General features: G+C 44.7%; 1 protein-coding gene across 2 annotated transcripts in view; it reads right to left on the minus strand.

Annotated features, from left to right (window-relative positions):
- Nucleotides 1–4,174: 4,174 nt before the first annotated feature.
- Nucleotides 4,175–22,520, minus strand: part of ITGB3 (integrin subunit beta 3) — a 63,277-nt gene continuing 44,931 nt past the window's right edge. The window contains exons 11-15 of one of the 2 annotated variants that reach the window (XM_040245066.1): nucleotides 18,802–19,024; nucleotides 17,422–17,522; nucleotides 14,999–15,118; nucleotides 8,804–8,970; nucleotides 4,175–7,329 (exon numbers count right to left, since the gene is read on the minus strand). In XM_040245066.1, the coding sequence (XP_040101000.1) occupies nucleotides 7,264–7,329; nucleotides 8,804–8,970; nucleotides 14,999–15,118; nucleotides 17,422–17,522; nucleotides 18,802–19,024 (677 nt within the window). In that variant the 3' untranslated portion in view covers nucleotides 4,175–7,263. The remainder of the gene's footprint in view (nucleotides 7,330–8,803; nucleotides 8,971–14,998; nucleotides 15,119–17,421; nucleotides 17,523–18,801; nucleotides 19,025–22,520) is intronic. The other variant, XR_005721787.1, reaches the window with a different exon arrangement.

Consider the following 22,520-nt stretch of genomic DNA (forward strand, 5'->3'; position numbering starts at 1 on the left):
GGTTGGATGGTATCATCGACTCAATGAACGTGAGTTTGAGCAAAGGCCAGGAGATAGTGAAAGACGGAAGCCTGGCGAGCTGCAGTTCATGGGCTTGCAAAGAGTCGGACACGACTGAGCAACTGAACAATAACAGCTGACAGCCTAGAGGGTAAAACATCAAGCCATGGAGAATTGTTCTGAGGCCTTGAAGGTGGATCTGCAGACCTGTACCTGAATGAGTTTCAGAATTGCTACGAACATCTGTGCATCTCCTCTTTTCTGCCTGTTAGAACAGGAGTGACTAGCAGTTATCCCACCTGTCCCACCATTTTACATTGGTTGTTGTATGAAGGAAGCATATAGCTTTTTTCTTTAGTTCACAGGACTTCAGACTGAGAAGATTGTACTCAAGTATATAAGGAATTCACCCAAGAAGCCTATCTGTCCCTGGACGTATTTAAAGGCTAAGACTCTGGACTTGAGCTGCTGCTTGTTAGTTTGCAACCTTGAGAGCATCCCAGGTGAAATCTGAAACCAGCTCTCCTACATGAAGGGTAGAGGGAGACCAAAGAAAGAGGCAGACCACTCCACCTTGGTAGATGGAAAGTTTAATAAGCAAGGGAACTTACATACAAGAAGACTTATCTTGGTGGCTGCAAGACAAGTAGGTCTCTGCACCCACCTGCCAGAACCTTAAAAGTTTATCGCATGAAAAGTAGCATATTCACTGGTTCTGGAGATTAAGATAAAGATATTTTTGGCTGGGAGGTGGGAGTGGTCATAGGCAATGATTTTGTCTACCACAGTACTCTTCTGTTCAAGAAGTGGCATCTAGGGACTTTGGGAAGCTAAATTCCACATGCCACAGAGCAACTAAGCTTGCCACTGCAACTAGAGAGTACATGTGTGTGCTAAGTCACTTCAGTCATATCTGACTCTTTGTGACCATATGGACTGTAGCCCGCCAGGCTCCTCTGTCCATGGGGATTCTCCAGGCAAGAATACTGCAGTGGGCTGCCATGCCCTCTTCCAGGGATCTTCCCAACCCAGGGATCAAGCCTTCCCAACCCAAGAATGTCTCCAGCACTAGCGGGCAGGTTCTTTACCACCAGCACCACCTGGAGTTCATGTACAAAAGATCCCACATCACACAGCAAGGATGCCACACACTGCAAATAAGACCCAATGCAGCCACATAAGTAAATAAAGAAGTGGCATCTGCTTCCCTCCCCTTGAACATGGGCTAGATTTAGTAAGCTATTTATAATGAAGAGTATGGCAGAAGTGATCATGTGACATTTACAAAGAGAGGGTAATAAAAGACACTGCAGCTTTCTCCATGCTTTCTCTTGGATTACTCACTTGCGAAGAAGCCATATGGCATGTCTTCTGAACCCTCAAGCAGCCCTGTGGAAATGTCCTATTGTCAATAGCCAGTATGGAACTGATGCCTCCTGCCAACAGCCATGTTGGAAATGGATCCTGCAGCCCCTCTGAGTCTTCAGTTGACTGTAGCTCTGGCCAACAGCTTGACTACAACCTCAAGAGAGACTCTGAGCAAGAACCACCTAGCTAAGCCGTTCTTGAATTCCTGAACACAGAAACTTTAACATAATGTTTGTTGTTTTACGCTCCTAAAATCGTGTGGTCGTTTGTTATGCAAGAATAGATAACTAATATAATCCCTAGGTCACATCTTGGTCCATGATTTCTGCTTAGGGTCTTGCTATCATCTCTACATATCAGCTTGCAGGAAGAAGGAAGAGAAGAAAGGCATGCTCCCTCCCTTAAATAGCACTTGCTGAAAGTTGTGTGTACACCCTTCATTAACATCTCACTGCCAAAGAGATGACCATTGCACACCCAGCTGTATTTATTGTGAGCAACCATGTGTCTGACTAAAAATTAAGAATCCTAATACAATGTGAGAATGGTGATAACAGATAACGGGCACAAGTAGCAATCTCTGTCACAATGGATGATTATAAGGGTCAGGAAAAGTAAAGTCTAGCATATATCCGTCAACATTTTTCCTATTACTTAACAAACTATTTCCATCAGCCAACAAATATTTATACAGGCATCACTCTGACCTCTCTAAAGAATCATGCCAATGGTGTGAGTCATAAGAAAATCCAACTGATATATTGGGTAAATCACAGTGAATTGTAAAACTTTTTCCTTTCAAAGTTCTTCTCAGGGATACTGCTAGAGAATAATTTACAATGGTGGTTTTGCCTAAGGGCTCTTAAATCTCCTAAGTGTTGCTCTCTAGACATTGGGTTGGCTAAAAAGTTTGTTTGGATTTTTCCATAAGATGTTATGGAAAAAGCCGAATGAACATTTTGGTCAACCCAATATTTATATTCTTCATTCCTTGGTGTATTGTCAGAAAATATAGTGCTAACAAGAAATATTTTCTCTATGTAAGAGGCTGGAGACATCTCTATGACAAATTTTCCTTTCACATACAATCCATTCTTGGATACCCACAGTAGTGGATTTTTAAATTTTTATTTAACAATATGGTCAACCCCAATCAAAACATTTAAAACTGCCTCCTTGTGCGTATTAGTCAAACTAAAACAAATTAGGGAAACATATATCCAGAAATACATTACAAAACCAAAGAGAAATTAGTTTCAAGTATTAAATGGCTTACTGCAAAGCATATTGTTTCCTTACATCACTGTGAAAAATGAGGGTATTGTAATTCCAAGACAATCTGCTTGTGATTGGTCCCAGTGGTCATTAGATGGCTATTATCAAATAATTCAGGCTACAGAGTTCAAGGCTTATAGATATGATTTGACATATTGCTACCCAGTTCATTTTCACATAAAGTCCTCCATTTTCATCCAGACACTTAGTCATCAGTTAGCATGACATAAATAAAACACAGTGAACTTACAAAATTTCACCATAAAAGGACTCAGTCTGAGCTCACATAATCTTTTAATGATGTCATATACTGTATTGTGCTTTTTTTTCAAGTAGGGAATGTGAAACTCAAAGGCAAGGATTATAGGTGTTCTGTAAAGTATTTCAATGCCACACTGTCAGTGCTCAATAAATTTTAAACAGCAAAAAGTAAAGTTACAAGTTCTAAAGTCTTATTCTGACATCCTATAGTATGATAATATTTAAGATTTTGATCCTATCTCCTATAAACAAATGCTGTAAGAGTATTCTATTTTTAAATTTACTTATTTTTAATTGAGGGATAATTACTTTACCATACTGTGTTTGTTTCTGCCATACATCAACATGAATCAGCCATAGGTATATGTAAGAGATTTTCTTGTTTCAGCTTGGTACAGGAAAGGTTTTCTTTGATACCTGCCAAGTATTCTGTTAGCTGTTTTTCCCTCTGAGATTCTGATCTATTACTTCTTTTAGTTTTTCATGGGAATTTGTGGCTGTGAGTGAATCCAACAAGCCTGTGACTATTTAACTTGGAAAATGGATTGAAAATAGACTTTCATTTTCTGTGAGTACATCTTGGTTTTCTTAATCTATCAGCCAAGGTATGTTCTTAATCTTTTAGCAGCAGAGCTGACTTATTGTAAATTTCTTTCTAAGCCAGAAAGGGTAAGTATGTGATTCCTTAAATCAGTAGTTCTCAAACTTGACCATGCAACAGAATCACCAGAGGGATTACCTCCTCTGGTCCTAGGGCCGACACTTTGAGACCCATTGTCCTAAAGCTGGGCATTTACTGCTGCTGCTGCTGCTGCTAAGTTGTCAGTTGTGTCCGACTTTGTGTGCGACCCCATAGGCGGCAGCCCAACAGGCACTTACATGGTCCTGTAAATAATTTGCCATTAAGCCTTTAGTTTACTAATTTATGCCTCCAGCAAACAAAACCTAGACTAAATTGACAGTCCCTTCTGTTGAAGTTATACAAGGTTCTAAGAAATCCCCAATTTAAAAAAAATCCTCCCCCCAAAAAAACCCCAAAACCAAAAAACTCTCTTAGACCAGTAAAAACCTACTCATGTTGAAAATGTGATTCAAGTCTAAACAAAAGCTCTAGATTTGGAAACTAACTTCAGTTCCTGGAGTCATCATTCTGTTACATTTGGAAACATGTTTGCTCTAAAATAATCATTTGTGAGGCAATGTCACTTTATTCACCCAAAGGAAACAGGAATAACAGCACAGGAAGCGCTGAGGAGCCTTGGGCCAATTCTTTCTGGAAAGCACATTTAATTCACTGTTGCACAACTCAAACAGAGGAGGTGGTTAGGAAGTCAGGAAGGCATTTAGGTCAACCAGGAATACTTAACAAAGAGAAATATCTTGAAATCATGGATTGTCTAGGAATATCTGAGAGGTAAAGAACTTGACTCCTTAGGTGACAACTTATCAAGGATGTTCAAAGTTTCCCATTTTTGTCCACAGACCCTGAGATTGAACATAAAATATCTCCAAAAGAGCTCAGAACAAATAACTTCTTTGGGCTGTGTTTTCTGATGCTAAAATACTATTTAGGGGTTCACCCTGCTGCTGCTGCTGCTGCTAAGTCGGTTCAGTTGTGTCCGACTCTGTGTGACCCCATTTTCCCCCTACATGATGTCAAAACTGACTGCTATTTACTAGCTCATGAACACAGCTATGGTTTCTCCCCACATACAAATGTACTATCTTCAAAGCCTGTAAGCCTCATTCCAAAAGCTCAGAAAGATTCCTACTAATTTTTTCCTCCTTAGGATACAGTTTTCTCCTCCTTTGGTACCGTTTCTTAATATAAACCATCTTATTTAAAGAAAATGACTGCTACTTCAATGAAGTCTTTTCTCAGGAGCCAACAGTTAGAATTAGATTCTAAACTTCCTGGATTTATAATCATCTCTTCCCATTTATCCCTCTACAACATTACCATTCCCTACGGGAAGGAGTAATCCATCAGTGATACCGGGCTCAGATATCTGCCCCATTCCTAATCCCAAGGTTTATTCTCAATGTTAACACATGGATACAGAACACACATTTCAGCTAGTTCTTATGGATTCCTCTTCCCCAATACACGGATTAAACCATGTGCAAAGTGAACAAAGAAATAATAACTAAGTGGAGTTTAAGTGCTATATCAGGAGAATGTAACTGCTAACAAAAGTTGGAAAAGGGTGTTCGCAGAGAAGGTAGAATGAGGCTTTTTTCATTGAGAAAGGTGATATGGGATGCCGCCTGCTCTTGCCAGAGCCAGATCTCCCAAATGAAAAAAACAAACAGTATCAACATCCCACAGAATCTTGACTGCCTATTTGATGCCACAGTAAGTCCCAGCATTATGGAATGTGGATACTGACAGAGACCTCCTAGATTGGCTAGGCCAAATCCATCATTTTTCAAACTAGAAAACAGCCCCAGGGAGAAGACGTGCCTTAATTAAGGTTAAAGCTCCTTACCTGTAACACTGAGGTCAGGACCTAGATTTTCTGATAATCAGACCCCTGTTTTTTATAGGCCCTTCCCTTTTTCTTGGGGAATGGTGGTGGTGGTTAATGTTGAACAAATGTAAACACCAGTGGAGCAACTGCTTTTGCTAGGGAAAAAAAATAAAAGCACAGCCAGTTTTCCTCCTCCTCCTTGGGAGAGGTCCAGCATATCCATGTGTCTAACCCTGCAGGCTCCCAGAATGAGAGAGTCCTTACAGACCCAGCAACGGGATAGCGACTTCTTATGAATGATGCCAAGTGGAAGTGTCAGCACCCAGCTCAAGTCAGTATGGCTCTTCATCATTTTCTTCCTCATCATCAAATAAAATTACAAATATAATGCAAGTGTGTTTATATATATGCTCCTTTAGATTCATCAAGCCTCATCCTGATTTCAGGTGTCCCAATGAGAAAAACACAATTCCACTTGTGGCCTCTCAAATTAAAGACTGAGTTCAAATGCGGTTGCCCAACCCAGAGGAGGATGGTGCACACGTGCCGATACACCTGGCCCATCCTTCCACCCCGGCACTTATGCCCAGCAGACTCAGTCCCATGGGAATGATGCCTTCACAAGACACCCAAGAGGTAGATCCATGCAGTCAGCCCCATGGGTGGGTGTAGCATGTAGAAGCACAGAATCGGGTGTGTGGAGGTGCCTGGAACATGGGACAGAAGGCCTGAAGGGTGAGGCCAGACCTCCGACTCTAACCATAGCACTCTCCCTGGAAGGAAGAGCCTTTGGCCATGAGAGAAATTCCCAGTATATGTGTGAGTGGGCATGCGGGCTCACTTCAGCGTGTCTGACTCCACGACCCCGTGAACTGTAGGGCACCAGGCTCCTCTGTCTATGGGATTCTCCAGGCAAGAATACTGGAGTAGGTTGCCATACCCCGCTCCAAGGGTTCTTCCTGACCCAGGGATCGAACCCACGCCTTCTGCATCTCCTGCACTGCAGGTGGATTCCTTGCCCACTGAGCCACCTGGGAAGCCCCTCCCAGTACATAGCAAATGTCTATAGCAGTGAAAAGATGGGATGGGAGCCAAAGAGGTGATGCTGACTGAGGGTGACACACAACTTCTAAAGGAACCTCTAGGGTGGAGCTGCCAGTAAGGCAAATCTGAAGGTTTATGATTATGAATGGCGGAGCCCGGGCACCTTAACCCCAGGTCATGCACGTCCCCGCCTCCCACCACCAGCCTTTCTCCCAATAGATCAAAGACTAGACAGCAAGGACTTCCCTTAGTAGAGAACTATGCTGGGTTGAGGTGACAGCAAAGACAGGCAGGCCTGATGGTTCAGCTTTCCCCTAACGTCTCCCTCAGCCTGAGGGAAGGGACAGGAGATGGAGGCTCGAATGACACAAGGCCTCAAAACCCGGCAGCTCCCACCAGAGCTGCTGAGAGTCAGGCCCGAGAAGCAGAAATACAGGGTAAACCAAGGTCCCTCTCTCTGGAACGAGAGTCCTTGGCCCTGCCCTCCTCTTCAAGAGACTGTCCTGAGAAGGAAAGTTGGCTTCCCACTGAGGTAATAAAGAACACCTGCTCAGCAATTTAGGTCACCCTCAGGTTAAGCAGGAAAACTCCCTGAAGGAAGGAGGCCTTCTGAGGACAAAGACTGAGGAGCTTCGCTCATCTGGGACACAGGGTTTAAATTATACACTCCCCTACACGCATCACACTCACACACACACACACACACACACAGACCCACTTTCTTCCAACCCACCCCACTGCAAGCCCTCAATCCCACCCCACAGGTATTGCCCCCTGTAAACACGAGAGCAGAGATGTCCACAATCCTGGGACAGTCCAAGAGCGATCCTGGGATGACTGCTCGTTAAGTGCCCCGGTAGGTGACGTTGGTGAAGGTGGACGTGGCCTCTTTATACAGTGGGTTGTTGGCCTGCAGAGAGAACAGAAACGTGTCTTACAGCAAATTCCTCAATTCTTGCCTGTCCTGGGGGTTTACTTGTTATCTGAGAAGTTTACCCACAACACTCTTCTCTGATATACCGTCGATGAACAGTGTGATGCTTGTAATACTCATACATTTGCTCTTACAGAGGGAATGGGTAGGAAATAAGAGGAGAGAGAAAATGGCATACCATCCTTCCACCATTCCTGAGGGGTTAAATTCAGCCCATCACTCTTGGGGATCCCAAAACCCTTCAAGATTAGCTTTTAGCCAATATCTATTTCCTCCTTCTCTTCTGAACTCTCTTTCTCCCTTTTGCCCCCCTTTTTTTCTTTGTTGTGACTGTGATAGGGGCTGCAGGCAGAGAAGATAGGTGTAGCAGGTGACGATTGTAATTCAGAGGTCCATTTTGCTCAAATGATTCTTAATCTGTTCTCATCTTATCCCTCAAGCCTTGCCCATACACTGTCACATTATCAGGAAAGAGACCCTCACTAGGGTTCCCAAACTATTTTCTAAAACAAAGTGACAAATCCCATTAGGTCTAATAGTCCTTAGTGGTAGGTAGCCTCAAGAAACACAACACATTCTCATGTGCCTCAGAGGGTCAGGATTTCTACACTGTCTGAACAGAAACATCTCAATTTCTTGGAATCCTTGAGTTCAAAGGCCTGAGGTCACCATCAGATGGGAACAAATATTTCAACCTAACCTCGGATATTCAATGAAGTCATTCACTTGGAAATCCAGGAAAAAGTTAAAATGTGGAACATGAGCCAAAGGAGAGTAAGCTTAAGTATATAAAAGTTTCTCAGTTAAAAGCTTGTTTGATTAAATTCAATCAGGGCAAACTGCAGGGAGCATTCTTTTAAGAGGCTGATACAAAAAGTAATTCCTATCATAACCTAGTTCCCTCCCATAATCAAGGAAGCTGCTAATTTCTCTATATTCAGTTTTTTTATCTATAAAATGGAGATAATAATGTTATCTATCACATAGGGCTGTTACAGGAAGGAAATAAGGTAATACATAAAGAGCATTTAGGACAGTTCCTGGTACATGGTAAATCTTCAGCAAATGTTATCATTTGTTTCTGTTTCTGTTTAATGCTTTGGACTTCATCAGTATATAGTGAATTACTATATGTCCTCAATGTGGAATTCTCAAGTCTTTCTTATCTTACTCACTTGGAGAGTAAGTTTTCTTTTCCCTGCTTCCAGGGCAGAGCTGAGCCCTATCTGTGCTCAGCTGGTGCTCACTGATGTCATAGAGAAAGAATCAGATGGTTTCCAGGAAGCATAATGACAATAGGAGAGTTAGTCCATCTCCCAACTTCCAGAAAAAGGCTAACTGGGAAACTACGGTGCTGGCTGAACCTGGCCTTCCCTACATAAGCATCTACTACTTCCACTTCAGACTCTTGAACCAACAACTTAAGAAAATGCCCAGCCCGGCCTCTTACAGTGTCCCATTTGGCTCTGGCTCTCTCTTCTTCAAATTTAGCAAACTCCTTCCGGTCATGGATGGTGATGAGGAGCTTCCAGATGAGCAGAGTCGCAAGGCCGATAAGCAGAATGGCCCCCATCACGGATAGCAAGACCACCAGGATGTCAGGGCCCTTGGGACACTCTATCAGGAGAGAGCGCAGAGAGCAGGGTAGTTGGGAATGGAGCAGGAATCATTTGAATTGGTTACAAATAAGATCTTCTCGACAAAGGAATATAGTACTGGAGCATTCTCCAAAAGAAACAGAACTTACAAAATAAGCCTATTAATTTTTAAAAGGAGGGGGGTAAAATCCTTAGAGCAGCAATCATCTGTCCTGAGTGGTTTAAATCAAAGGTCATTAGCTGGTCATCCACAAGCAGAGTGTTGGTGAGAGTTCACACAAATGTTCATTAAAAATTCAATTTGGGGAGTTTCCTGGTGGTTCAATGGTGGTTAAGGCTCCAAGCTCCCAATGCAGGAGCCCAGGTTCAATTCCCAACCAGGGAACTAGATCCCACATGCTGCAACTGGGAGTTCGAGAGCCACAACTAAAGATCCCACAGGTTGCAATGAAGACCTAGCGCAGCCAAATAAAGAAGACGTTTGATTTTGCTGGCAACATTAATCCAGGAAATTCTCCCCCTAAAATTTCAGATTCTTCTTCTCTCCAGAAAAAAAAAAAAAAAAGTCAAAAGATCTAGAAACACTGAACTTATACTTTTATAGGGTTTCAAACAGCTAGGGCTGAGGAGTAGCTGCCACTTTTAGTCGGAACATACTTTTTTTAGATTACCAGACTCCTCACCACTCTTTTCTGCATTAAACGGAGGCGAAGTGTGACTTGTCACCGAGTCTATGCCCCTATGGACTCTGGAGCCAGACTGCCGGGGAGTAAATCCTGGCTATGTGATCTTTGATAAATGATTTCACCTTTCTGGGTGTCTGTTTTCCGTTTCTCCATCTCTAACAGTAATAGCCCTGATTTCAAAAATGTATTATGAGTAATAGTTAGGAATAATTAAGGACTTCTCTGGTGGTACAGTGGATAAGAATACACTTGCCAATGCAGGCAACACGAGTTTGATCCCGAGTCCAGGAAGATTCCACATGCGTGGGCAACTAAAAAGTGCACGCACCACAACTACCGAGCCTGCATGCCCAGAGCCTGTGCTCAGCAAGAAGCCACCACAGTGAGAAGCCCGAACGCTGCAAGGGGAGAGTAGCCCCCACTCGCCGCAGCTGGAGAAAGCCCATGCACAGCAATGAAGCCCCGCCCAGTGCAGCCAAAATAGATAATAAAACAAAAAAATTTTTAATCTTAAAAAAGGAATAATTAAGTTAAATATATTTAAGGAACTCAGAACAGTGCCTGGCACAGAGTCAGAGCTCAGTAAATATCAGCTACCGTTATTACTGGTATCCCTGTTATCCGAGGCTGTTTTCCCGAATTTCTTTACCCAGCTCCTCCTCGAGTTTGAGCTGGGTATCTGAGTTAGTTACCCTAGTTCAGATATTTACAACCTCCAAGGGCTGGGAACCTAATGACCTTTTTAATGTACTTTGAAACTAGGAGGTCTGCCAGCCAAGACAATATTTTGGGTTTCTTCCCAAAATATTTAGTCATCTAAAATCCTCACCCTGTTGAGAACCAACTTCCTGTTCAACCCCAGTCAACAACCAACATAAACAGAGGTACGACGTCAGCCCTCTGAGGGCCAAGTTGAGTATGCTCTGAACAGCTCCATTTCCCATAAACCACAGACGTCTGATGAGTGACCTCACTCCAGTAACTTCTCGGGTGTTATATAATTAGGTGTTTGTATATCTGAGTATTGATGGGTCTAAAGAGATATCACACCTACTTTCCACACTGTCTCCCACCTTCTTCTCTAAACATACACACTATGCTCACCACACATGACCCAAAAACAACCACCACCACAACCCAAGCTGGTTATTTCCTATCCCACCAAATTACAACCTGTCTATAATTAAAGGAATGTCTGGAAAGAGGCTATGAGATCCCAATGTCTGAGTTCCCAGGGATGAAGGGTCCCAGTTCTGGGAAAAGCAGTTATGAATTCTCTGGAAGACTGAGGTAGGGCTGACCCTCAAACCTCAAAGTGGAATCGCTTCAATTTTACATGTCAGTATGGCCAGCACAGGTAGAAAGCCAGATCTTCAGGGGAAAGATTAAACCTGTTAACTATCTGTCCTAAAAGGGATGGACGGCAGGTTTCCTGGAACCAGATACAAGACCAGGTGGTCTCTGAAATGCCTTCCCGGCCACAGTGATGATGACCCATGATGGATGATGACCTAAAGTCAGCGACAACTGGGGAGGGTTAGCAGAATTGACAAACAAAAGTACAAGAAGTCCAGTTAAATTAGAATTTCCGATAAATAACAAATAACTTTTTAAGTATGTACCACATCTTGCATAGGACATATTGTACTTTTTTATTGAAGTATAATTACTTTACAAAGTTGTGTTAGTTTCTGCTGTACAACAAAGTGAAATCAACTATATGTATACATATATCCCCTCCCTTTTGGCCCTCCCTTCCACACAACCCACATCTCAACCCTCTAGGTTACTGCAGAGCACCAAGCTGAGCTCCCTGTGCTATACAGCAGCTTCCTACTAGCTATCTATTTTATGCTTAGTCGTGTATATATTAATATGTCAATCCTAGTCTCCCAACTCGTCTCCCCCTCCCCTCTCCCCTCATGTCCACATGTCCAGTCTCTGTGTCTCTATTCCCGTCCTGGAAATAGGTTCATCTGGACCACTTTTCTAGATTCTACGTATATGTGTTCATATACAATATTTGTTTTTCTCTTTCTGACTTTCTTCACTCTGTATGACAGACTCTAGGTCCATCCATATCTCTACAAATGACCCAATTTCATTCCTTTTTGTGGCTGAGTAATATTCCATTGTACATATGTACCATATCTTCTCCCTGAGAAAACTGTAATTCAAAAGGACACATGTCCCCCAGTGCTCACTGCAACACTATTTTCAATAGCAAGAACATGGGAACAGCCTAAATGTCCAGTGGCAGACATACTGTATTTTATTAGACAACCCTATCTGGAAGCGATGAGGGCCCAGCTCAAAGGAGATCATTCCCTGACCACTTGGCTAAAGTCAAATTCTAGTGGTGCCCTCTTCATGGCCCCGTAGTGGCTCAGCCCTTCAAAGAGAACATCTGCAAGGGCAAGAGTTAGGAAAGCAAATGAGAGTAATCTCCTCCTAGACTGCAGGCCCCAGATGGTACCTTTTACTCAAAACCAGAGCCCCTGAAAATGATTGGAGGCCAGGGTGAGAGGAGAGGCAGAATTTGGAATTCAAGGCAACAAGCTAAGAAATGTAGGTCTGGGGACCTGTCTCCTAATATGGAGGAAGGGCTATACTGGCAGTAAGGCTATAAAAAGTTACCCTCCACTCTGTTAACTAGTGATGTGTCACCATCCCAGTTATCACCATCTTTGTTTCCCAGGACTCCAGGCAATAGTTTTCAATCTCAGAATACCAGGTCAAATGATTTTTGTGAGTGCTACAGCAGGAGCACCAGCCAGATTGTTATAGCAAAGAGATGAGGTAATGTTAAAGCCCAAAGCAAGAACACACTGCATTTTTGAGGTGAGAAGGGACACAAGTACAGATAGGGTGGGTGTGGAAAAATCCGTTTAACCCGTTAACACAGGTGCAGGAGAAAGTACGAGGAAGTCATGCTGAAACTAACCTACATCTGCTTCCCCAGAGGTAGTGGGTCGGCCAAAAAGTTCATTCGGATTTTTCCATACCGTCCTATGGGAAATCCTGAATGGATTTTTTGGCCAACCCAGTACATACCCAGATTCTTGCCTCTCCATTTCCCCATGTCAGTGTTCCCTTGAGTCACAAAATAAAACTAAGGTGAAACCCTTTCTTTACCTGTCTTCTCCCTTATAAAGGATGAGAGCCCTGGAGAGACAGATAAACAATATCACAAATGGGGACCCCATGCTCTCCTCCACCCACGGGGAGGACAACACCCCCAGTGACATAGATGCAGCCCTTCCCCCACTTTCAACCGCTCCTGTCTTTAAGCAGCCAAAATTCTCCCAACAGATATTAAGATGTATATGAGTCTGCCTGTCTCCTGGGCATAATCCATCCTATGCATTCATTCAAAAACTGTGTATGAAGTATCTTCTCTGTAAATAACTGAGCCAGGTATAGAGATATTATAACAATAGATAAGACAGACACAATTCCTGTGTTCAAGGAACGTATAGTCACCTGAAGAAGACAGGAGATTAAAGAAGCAGTTTTTTTCCTTGAGGTTTATGGGATCTTAGTTCCCCAACCAGGGACCGAACCTGGGCCCCTGGAAGTAGAAGCACAGAGTTTTAATCACTGGACCACCAGGGAATTCCCTAAAGAAGCAATATAACAACTTAGCCGGTCTAAAAGGAAGCACAGCAACCCAATGCAGGGGGTACAAGTTCGATGCCTGGTCGGGGAGCCAAGATCCCACATGCCTTATAGCTAAAAAAAAAACCCATAAAACATAAGTAATATTGAAGAAAACTCAATAAAGACTCAAAATGGTCCATACCAAAAAAAAAAAAAACTTAAAAAAAAGCGGTGGGGTGGGGAACCACAGCTGCTCTGAAAATCAAAGATGTGTACCAAATCTAATCATCAGAATGGATGCTGGAGGAGGTCTGAGATGGCTCATCTGGGAAGTGGTATGTCTAAAACATCGGAGAACATATTGCAATTACCAGGAGCACTAACAATGAACAGAGAGGCATTGGCTTGTAGAAGTAAGACAGGGTTCGGAACTCTGGATTTTTTAACAAGGGAACATACAAAAGTTCAAGAACCACTGCCCTCAAGCAGGGACCAGCAAACAGCCCAGTGAGCCAAATGTGGCAGGCCACCTGTTTTGGTAAACACACTCAGATGCCTTCATTTGCATATAGTCTACGGCTGCCTTCTTGCTACTGTGTCAGAGTTGAGCAGTCACTGCAGAGACCATCTGGTTCACAAACCCTGAAATATGTAACATCTGGCCCTTTACAGAAACAGTTTGCTGGCCCCTGGTCTAAAAAATGATTTGAAGAAACTCCTACAGCTGTAAAGAATGTCAAGTGACCGACTAATTTAGCCTCTGCCTTCAGAGATTGTTCCTTCATTCCAGAGAGTTCTGGCCCACCCCTCCCATCCCCCATGCCCACAATACCATAGCCCTTATCCCCTGCAGTGACATGACTGCTTTACATGCCTCTCACATCCATGGCCTGTGAGTACCACACCTGCCTTATTTACTGTTACACCCCCAGCACCTAGCCCATGCCTGATGTATAATAAGTACTCAAAAATACTGTCTAATGATTGGGACTTTTCCAGCAGTCCAGTGGTTAAGATTCCGCCTTCCAATGCAGGGGGTGCAAGTTCGATCCCTGGTCAGGGAATTAAGATCACACATGCTGAGTGATGTGGTGGGAAAAAAAAAAGTCTAATGATTCACACCTTCATCTGTTGTTTAAGGGAAAGAAAGGAGATAAAGAAAATAAGGGGAAACAAGCAAATCTACTGCGCTGGATGGTGACAAACCTGTGGTGGGTGTGTGTTTGATACAATGGGCTCTCCTGCCTCCAGAGGGTCCTGAGAGCAAGCATTAACTTTTCAGTGTTGGAGGCAGCCTCAAATCCTTCACCACATCAAATGGCAAAGCTGGTAAGGTGAAGACCTCAAACCTCAGACCTTCCTCTGAAGCAGCAAGCACGTTGTTCCTGGCAACCATTTAACTCTTAGTAGAGCAGATGCCATGTGCTTAAAAGTGCTAGAATTTAAATTTCTTACTTCTTCCTTACAACGTCACCTAAAAAAACACCAGGCTATCATCTGTTCCTTGATGAGCTCCACACCTACCCTTTTCCTCTCCTTACCCACCTTCTTATTCTTCTATCTCCTCAATTAGCAGGTCATCTTCTTGCTAATGTCTTTATTTATATACCCCACACTCAGATGACAAGCCCTGATCTATCACTTGTAACATCAGGTTTCACCTGGATATTCTTTTTAAGAGGAGTGATGGATGGAACTAACTGTCTAATATCGGTCTCACTCTTCCTTGGGGAAGGGTCGGGACCCTCGGGGTTCACTCACCTGGCTCTTCCACCACATACAAAATGGACTTTCCACTGGAGTCTTCGTAGTACTGGAATCTGACGACACAGTCATCCTCATTCTTGTAGGTACAATTCACAGCATCCTTGCCAGTGTCCTCTGGGAGAGGAGGAAAGATGGGAGAATGAAAAACAGGTCAATCCCTGAAAGATAGAGCCACCCCAAATCCTGTCCTGAGACTTCTGGGAAAGCCTGTGACAGGAAACCCTATGTCTGACATTAGGCAATATGCTCAGAGATGGCTGTGGTGCCTGGCAATTGCTTCTAGATGACTCTCACTGCTATATTAGTACTTTGTCCCTCACAAAGTACTTTTTGGTTCTTATTCCTTCCTCTGGAAGGGATATGACATAACAGTATTACAGTCTGATTCAAAGCCTGGCTCTATCACGTCCCAGCTTTGTGATCTTGGGTAAGTTACCTGACCTCATCGAATCTCTTTCTTCTTCTATAGCAGAAAAGATACCTTCACTCACAAGGATGGTTGAGAATCAAACAGCATAAACCACCTAACACACAGTGGGTGTTCCCTTTCCTCTCTTTCCTTTCTCTGTTTGCTCAATGATTCCCAATAGTTTGCTTACTCAAGCCTTAGATTCCTTCTATTTCTGCTTTCTATCCGGTGTTCCTCCCCAGAGCCATCTCTTTTTCTCTGATTCTCATCATGTCTTGTTGGCTTCATCCCTTCCAATTCTAAAACCTGTTATTCTGACTGTGATACTATGGGTTACCCTCCACCAACTGCGCTATGCCCTCACCAGCTTCACTATGCCCTCTACCAGCTTTAGCAGATGGATAAATCTGACACATGATGAGATTAAGCAAGTGTACCAAGGTCACACAGCAAAGAAGTGATGGAGCAGGACTAGGCCATGAGTCTCAAACCACATGCTACAGGGCCTTCAGTAAACCAGTGGTATTACAGGACAATGCAAAGAGTAAGGATTTCAGGAGTTAGTTCCAACCTTAACTCACCACTAACTTGCTTTGTGAAAGTGACAACTTTCTTGAGATTCAATTTTCTTATCCTCAAAAATGAAGTTAACAATAGGACTAAGTTCTACTTTACTAGGTTATTGGGAGAAGAATAAGATAATGTGCACAAAAAGATACTTTTGTCATTTGTACGTTATACAATTCCATACAAAGAAGCATTTATTTTTATGATTATCATGGTGGAGGATGGGGGTATTTATCGACTAACTTGTGATACTCATCTAGTCTAGATGATAAAAATCTCTCCTATCAGCAGCCTCTTCCATCTAAGCTAATCATAGCAAGCCTGGTCTCCTCCAGAGGACAAACTGCCTTTTCAAATTCAATTCCCAAATCACTATTACTCCAGACCCACTTCAGACATTAGCCAAAGGATCTACAGATCTGACTCTTTCCCAAAGCACACCCACCCTGAAGCTGGCTGGCTAGCTGTGTCTTCCTGTGGCTCCCACTGAACATGTGTTCCTTCCTTCATGTGAGATCACTATCTCTCAGCATCGCCCAATGTCTAACTGACCTAGATAACTACATCAGATATGTGACTGCAGCAAAGAGCAACTCCTTTTAAATCAAGATGAAGCACAAACCAGAATAACTGCAGGCAAGTTTGTTCCTCACTGTATTTATGTCTTATGCCAGGAAGGGCTCCCAAGAGCCAAAAGGGCTTCAGGCTAATAATTGTGGCTCCAGATCCATAAAGGTGAAGGTTTCCCTCTGTATCTGCAGACCTGTATGCTGGACCTTGCTTAACATGCTGAGGAAAACTTGTGTGTTCAGTCATTCAGTCGTGTCCCACTCTTTGCAGCTCCATGGACTGAAGCCCACCAGGCTCCTCTGTCCATAGAATTTTCCAGGCAAGAATACTGGAGTGAGTTGCCGTTTCCTATTTATTCTAGAGGATCTTCCCAGCCCAGGACTCGAATCCATGTCTCTTGCATCTTCTGCACTGGCAGGCAGATTCTTTACCACTGAGCCACCTGGAAACCCCTTAGTAAATGCTGACTGGCCTACCAAACTAAGATTATCATGGGCAACTACTTCTTCATTCTGTGCCTCAGTTTCTTCACCTGTAAAATGGGGTACATCATCTTTCTTTCCTTGGGGTAGTAAAGCTAGGGTTGCCAGGTTTATACATACTTTAAAAGTTCTTTGCAGGATTTTGCTGAGCCCATGGGCTCTATGAAGTAAAAGAGGAGGGGACTGCTGAACACATTAGCAGACATGCAGAAAGACTCTCAGGGAAGCTAGCTTTTAGGAAGGAACTACTGTGTATCAGGCCTGCACAGTATACCTTTGAGGTAGAAATTACTCTTCCATTTTACAGATGAGAGTTGGATAGTTTCTGGGGTTAAACTGGAAAAACCTAGAATGTGGGTGTGCATAACTCTATGGCTTGCTGAACTTACTAAGTTCCTTCACAGGCTCAATCTCATCACGACAATAACGGTTGCAGGTATTTTCCTCGTTGAGGGCTCCCCGGTTAAACTTCTTACATTCCACACACTCCCTAAAAGAGAGGGGACACAGGGGTGAAGCCAGGGAAGGAAGACCCCTAAGTGTGCTACAGTCTGGCTCTGCCTGCCATATACCCAGAAAGTTGCTCCCCACACACACCAGAAAACAGACACAGAAAGAAAAACATTTGTAAGACAACCCTGGGGGACCAGAAATTCACATCTGGAGTTCAGGGGTGGGACTGCCCTCCTGACTGATAGGTAAGGCTAGGTAGGCAGAGGCCTCCAGGAACTTTATTAAACTTCTTTATGTCCCATCCAAGACTGTGACAGGAGGGCAAACCCTACATCACTTCTGGGAGCCCTAAAGTCAGAACTGATCTCATAATTTGGGGGCCTGGAACAAAACAAAAATGTCAGTCCCTTATTCAAAAATTAGTAGGGGGCTTCCCTGGTGGTCCAGTGGTTGGGAGTCTGCTGACAATGCAGGGGACACAGGTTCGATCCTTGGTCCGAGAAGATCCCACATAACACAAGGCAGCTAAGTCCTTGCGCCACAACTACTGAGCCCGCCTGCTGCAACTGCTAAAGCCTGTGCACCCTGGAGCCTGAGCTCTGCAACAAGAGAAAACACCGCAATGAAAAGCCCACGCGCCACAACTAAGGAGTAGCCTCTGCTCACCACAAGTAGAGAAAGCCCTTGCGCAGCAATGAAGACCCAGTGTGGCCATAGATAAATAAATAAATTTTCTTTAAATTAGGAAGAATTTCGAAACAATGGTAGCAGAGCATTAAACAAAATGTGAGGCCCTTCTAAGGACAGGGTGCTGTACAAATGTGCAGGTTGCACACCCATGAGTCCAGCCAGGCTAAAGTAGAAAGAGAAAGAGTGGGGCCATGGACCTGGGTTGATGGGGCTTCCTCTGCCCCCAGATGAATGATGTTTGTAGTGGTGAATATCTCCTGTTTCACACAGTAGCCTTCATAATTCCAGCCCCACATCCTTCACAAAATCAGAACCTCAGCACTGGAACATTCCCCAGGAGTTATCTGGTTTAGCCTTCCTCCCAACTCAGGATTCAGGATCCCACCTAAAAGAGAGGTTTCTCCAACTGCAGTCCAGCTGGTACCACTCTGTCCCCTTCACCCTGGCTCTATCTCCAGCTTTCCCTCAAGCTTACGATGGAAAGATGAAAGCTAGTCATTTGCTAGAACGGACTCCTCTCTCTCTAAAGCTCTGGTGAGTAAGGGACAGAACCTGTACAGTATGGGGGACCCTCTTCCCCATCCCAGACACTCAACTCTCTCCAACTCACGTCTCTGCCCACTTACTTCTTAAAGGTGCAAGCATCAGGGCAGGTGGGACACTTCTCACAGGTATCCCCATAGGAGCCAGGCTGGATGCAGACACAGCTGCCGCACTCGCACTTGCCCCGCCCGCTGCACAGCAACCCGTTGCTGGACATGCAGGTATCCGTGCGTGTGGTACAGTTGCAGTAGTAGCCGGTCCAGTCGGAGTCACACAGGCAGTCCCCACAGCTGCACTGGCCATGGCCTGCAAACACACAGCCCAAGGGGGCAGACCAGTCAGGGACGCCCCCTCCAGGACGGTATTCGGGGCTCTACCCCTCATCACCCTCTTCACATCACCACGCTTTTGCCTCCACACTGAGCCATTCACTGTCTTCTACACTGTTATAGCCTCACGCTTCTCTGCCTGCTGTTCCCTCTGCTTAGACGCCCTTTCATCCTGAGACCACAACCGAACTCCTCCTCATCCTTTAAAGCCCAACTCCAATGTTCCTTCCCCTCTGTAACTTTTTTCTGACCTCTCCAGGCCAAATCAGCTGTCGTGGGGACAGTTGTATTCTCCCAGTACTTATAGATACCTTTATTTCAACCCTGATGTTTAACCCATTTGCTTGCTTATCTTTCTGGATTGTGAGCTCCCTGATGGGGGAGCACATATTATATTCATTTTTCCATCAATAGTGATTAGTATAAAATCTGATACACAGTAGGTGTACAACTAATGCAATTTCTTATTTATCTATTCATTCAACAAATATTTACTGAGCTCATACCACATCTTGAGCACTGGGGACTCAACGGTGAACAAGACAGGCAAAATCCCTACTATCATAGATCTTACCTCCTTTAGTTAAATTCCTAGAAAATACACATAAACCTTCACCAACCTATGCTCTTCATTGTATTATCATAGTTTGCAAAGAGCCACCAGCCTTACTAGGAACGACTTATTTGCTTCCCTACCTGAGTATAGGAAGAGGAGAGAGAGAGAGACGGGGTGAGGGTAGGGGTTAGACTGCTTAAATGCAGGCATTAACTCTCAACACTATATTCCCCTAATATTCATTTACCAAGGCTTTAAAACTTGGCTCCTAAATCTTGTAGAAAGGTGACTCATTCTCCAGGACTCTGAATCAGGAAGAAGTGGATGAATAATAAAAATCTGATTGTTAATCAGAGGAAAGGCAGGGAGCAAGGGGGAAGTAACATGAATTGATCTGAAAACCAAACCATTGTGTGAGCAGATGGGCCCCAAGATGGTGGAGGAGAGGATGGTACACAGCCAGGCTCAAATAGCAATGAGCTGGCACAGCCCCTGCTACCCAGTGACCCAGGGGGTCCGATTAATATCTCTTGGCCACTATAGGTCCCTCTGGCTGGTATCACCCACTAAAGGATGAGCGATACCAGCATAATCCTCTGGGAACCACAATGGCATTCAAGGCTCAGACACACCTTCACTGTGTGTGTCTGTTTCCCAAGAAGAATGGGAAACATAACTTCAGTGACCCCAGCTGCCAAATATTGGGTTGGCCAAACAGCTCGCTGGGGTTTTTCCATATCATCTTATGGTAAAAACCCAAATGAACTTTCAGCCAACCTAATACACCTAGAGCTGCTGTCCCCAGTCTTGTTGGCACCACGGTCAAAAGTGGAAGACATCATGTTTTCGTGGAAGACAATTTTTCCACAGGCTGGGGTAGAAGGATGGTTTCATAATGATCCCAGCCTGGTACATTTATTCTGTACTTTATTTCTAATATTATTACATCAGCTCCACCTGAGATCATCAGGCCTTAGATCCCGAAGATCAGGGGCCCCTGATCTAGAGAGCAGAGATACTGGGCTGGTAGAAGGATGAAGAAAGAAGATAGACTGCATTTTGAGGTTGGGTTCCCTATAAGTATGACTTGTGGTGAGGATTCTTGTCCCAGCAACTCCCTGGGGACGCAGAGGGAAGGAGGGAAGCAGGACAGGGCAGGAGTCAAATGCTCACAGGGGGACTTCCCTGGCGGTCCAATGGTTAAGGTATCACCTTCCAACGCAGGGAGAGCAGGTTCAATCCCTGTTTGGGAAGCTAAGATCCTACATGTCCCGTGGCCAAAAAACCAAAAGGCAATATTGTAACAAAGTCAATAAAGACTTTAAAAATGGTCCACATCAAAAAAAAAAAAAAAAAGCTGGCAGGAATGTGGTCTCAGCCTGACAACGCCCCTCAGCTTGATCCCACGGCAGGCTGATGGGCGTGACCAGCACCACAGCAACCTTGAGGCAAAGGCCCCAAGGGGTTATACAAGGCCCCAAGGGGTTATACAAGGTTGTATAACCCCTTGTCCACCAGTCATTAACCACGGTCTGAGCGCCATCCAGCTCCTGTCAGCTGAAAATAATTCTCCAGAGAAGGTACAGTTGTGAGGTACTCCCAGCAGCCGTACCAGTGGCAGGGGGATGGGTGGGCCAGCCAGCAGAGTGGGACCGCCACAGTGTCCACTACACCCAGCTTTTGACCATGCCTCCTGGATAAGGAAAAGTGGACCCCACAGAGGCCTGGCAGCACTCAGAGGCCTCAGTCTCCTCAGAAACCCTTGTCTCATAGTGTTTCCTTTGTGAGGCTAAACAAAGTGATCTTTGAGAAGACGGCCCACAGGCCAGCCCGGGAGTGAGGTTGGGAGTGGACAGTGGCAGGCCAGCGCCAGCAGGCTGGCTCCAAGGCTCCGGCAGGGTCAAGCTTTAAAAGGAAACCAAAGTGCGGTAATGTCACAGGACTGGCGTCCCTCCAGCAAAAGGGGTTCACAGGAAAGTCAGGGGAGGAGGCTGGAAAACGAAGAGAAAATGTGAGAAAGAGGAGGGAGAGAAAAAAGATGGCCCAGGAGGTGTGGGGGAGGGGAAGGAAAGGGAGGAGCAGGAGTCTCAGGTCAGGCAGCCACTCCCTCATACAGTTTGACCTTCTGGGCTGACACATCACTCCACTGCCCTCCTCTATGGGCCAGCCCTTTCTCTGACTTCCCACCTTCTCCATGAAGCCTCCCAGGGTTCCCCTGTCCAGAGTGAGTCTCTCTATAACACTCACTGAGGACACTTCACTTCTGGGATCTAGCAGGTTCTGCCTTGTGCTGTGAATTCTCCTTGGGTAAGTTTATGACAAAACTGTCTTATTCATGCTTCTCTCTTTTTCTTTTTTTGGCTGTGCCAGGTCATAGTCGCAGCATGAAGACTCTTAGTTGCGGCCTGCAAGATCTAGTTCCCTGACCAGGGATCGAACCCAGGTCGCCCTGCATTGGGAGTTTGGAATCTTAACAACTGAACCACCAAGGAAGTCCCTTATTCATGCCGCTCTATCCCACAGCACTATGGCACACAGCACAGAACCTGGCTCACATGGGCGCCTGACCAGCGTTCACGTGAGTCAATTCCTAGGCAGGTTGATAAGAAGACCGGGGGTCCCCAAGGAGACAGGGATCTGGAATTCTCAAGGAGGAGGAAAGGACAAACTTTTTTTCCCTCTACATTCGTTAGGATTATATATCAATAATGTATCCTGCTTGAGGACAGTTTCTGGGAAAAAAAACCTTGATGTGACAGGGGAAGAATCCCTTGAGGACAAGGATGCACAGGCCCTGATATTTGAGGGGTGCTGATACCATGCAACCACAAAGACCATGCCTCCAGTGGGGAGGAGGGGGCAGGGACAGCCAGGGGCTGGGACCATGGCCAAATCATTGGACTCCCGAGCCCCTGCT

Source organism: Oryx dammah, unplaced genomic scaffold (genome assembly GCF_014754425.2).
Source record: "Oryx dammah isolate SB20612 unplaced genomic scaffold, SCBI_Odam_1.1 HiC_scaffold_8, whole genome shotgun sequence".
Lineage (NCBI taxonomy): Eukaryota > Metazoa > Chordata > Mammalia > Artiodactyla > Bovidae > Oryx > Oryx dammah.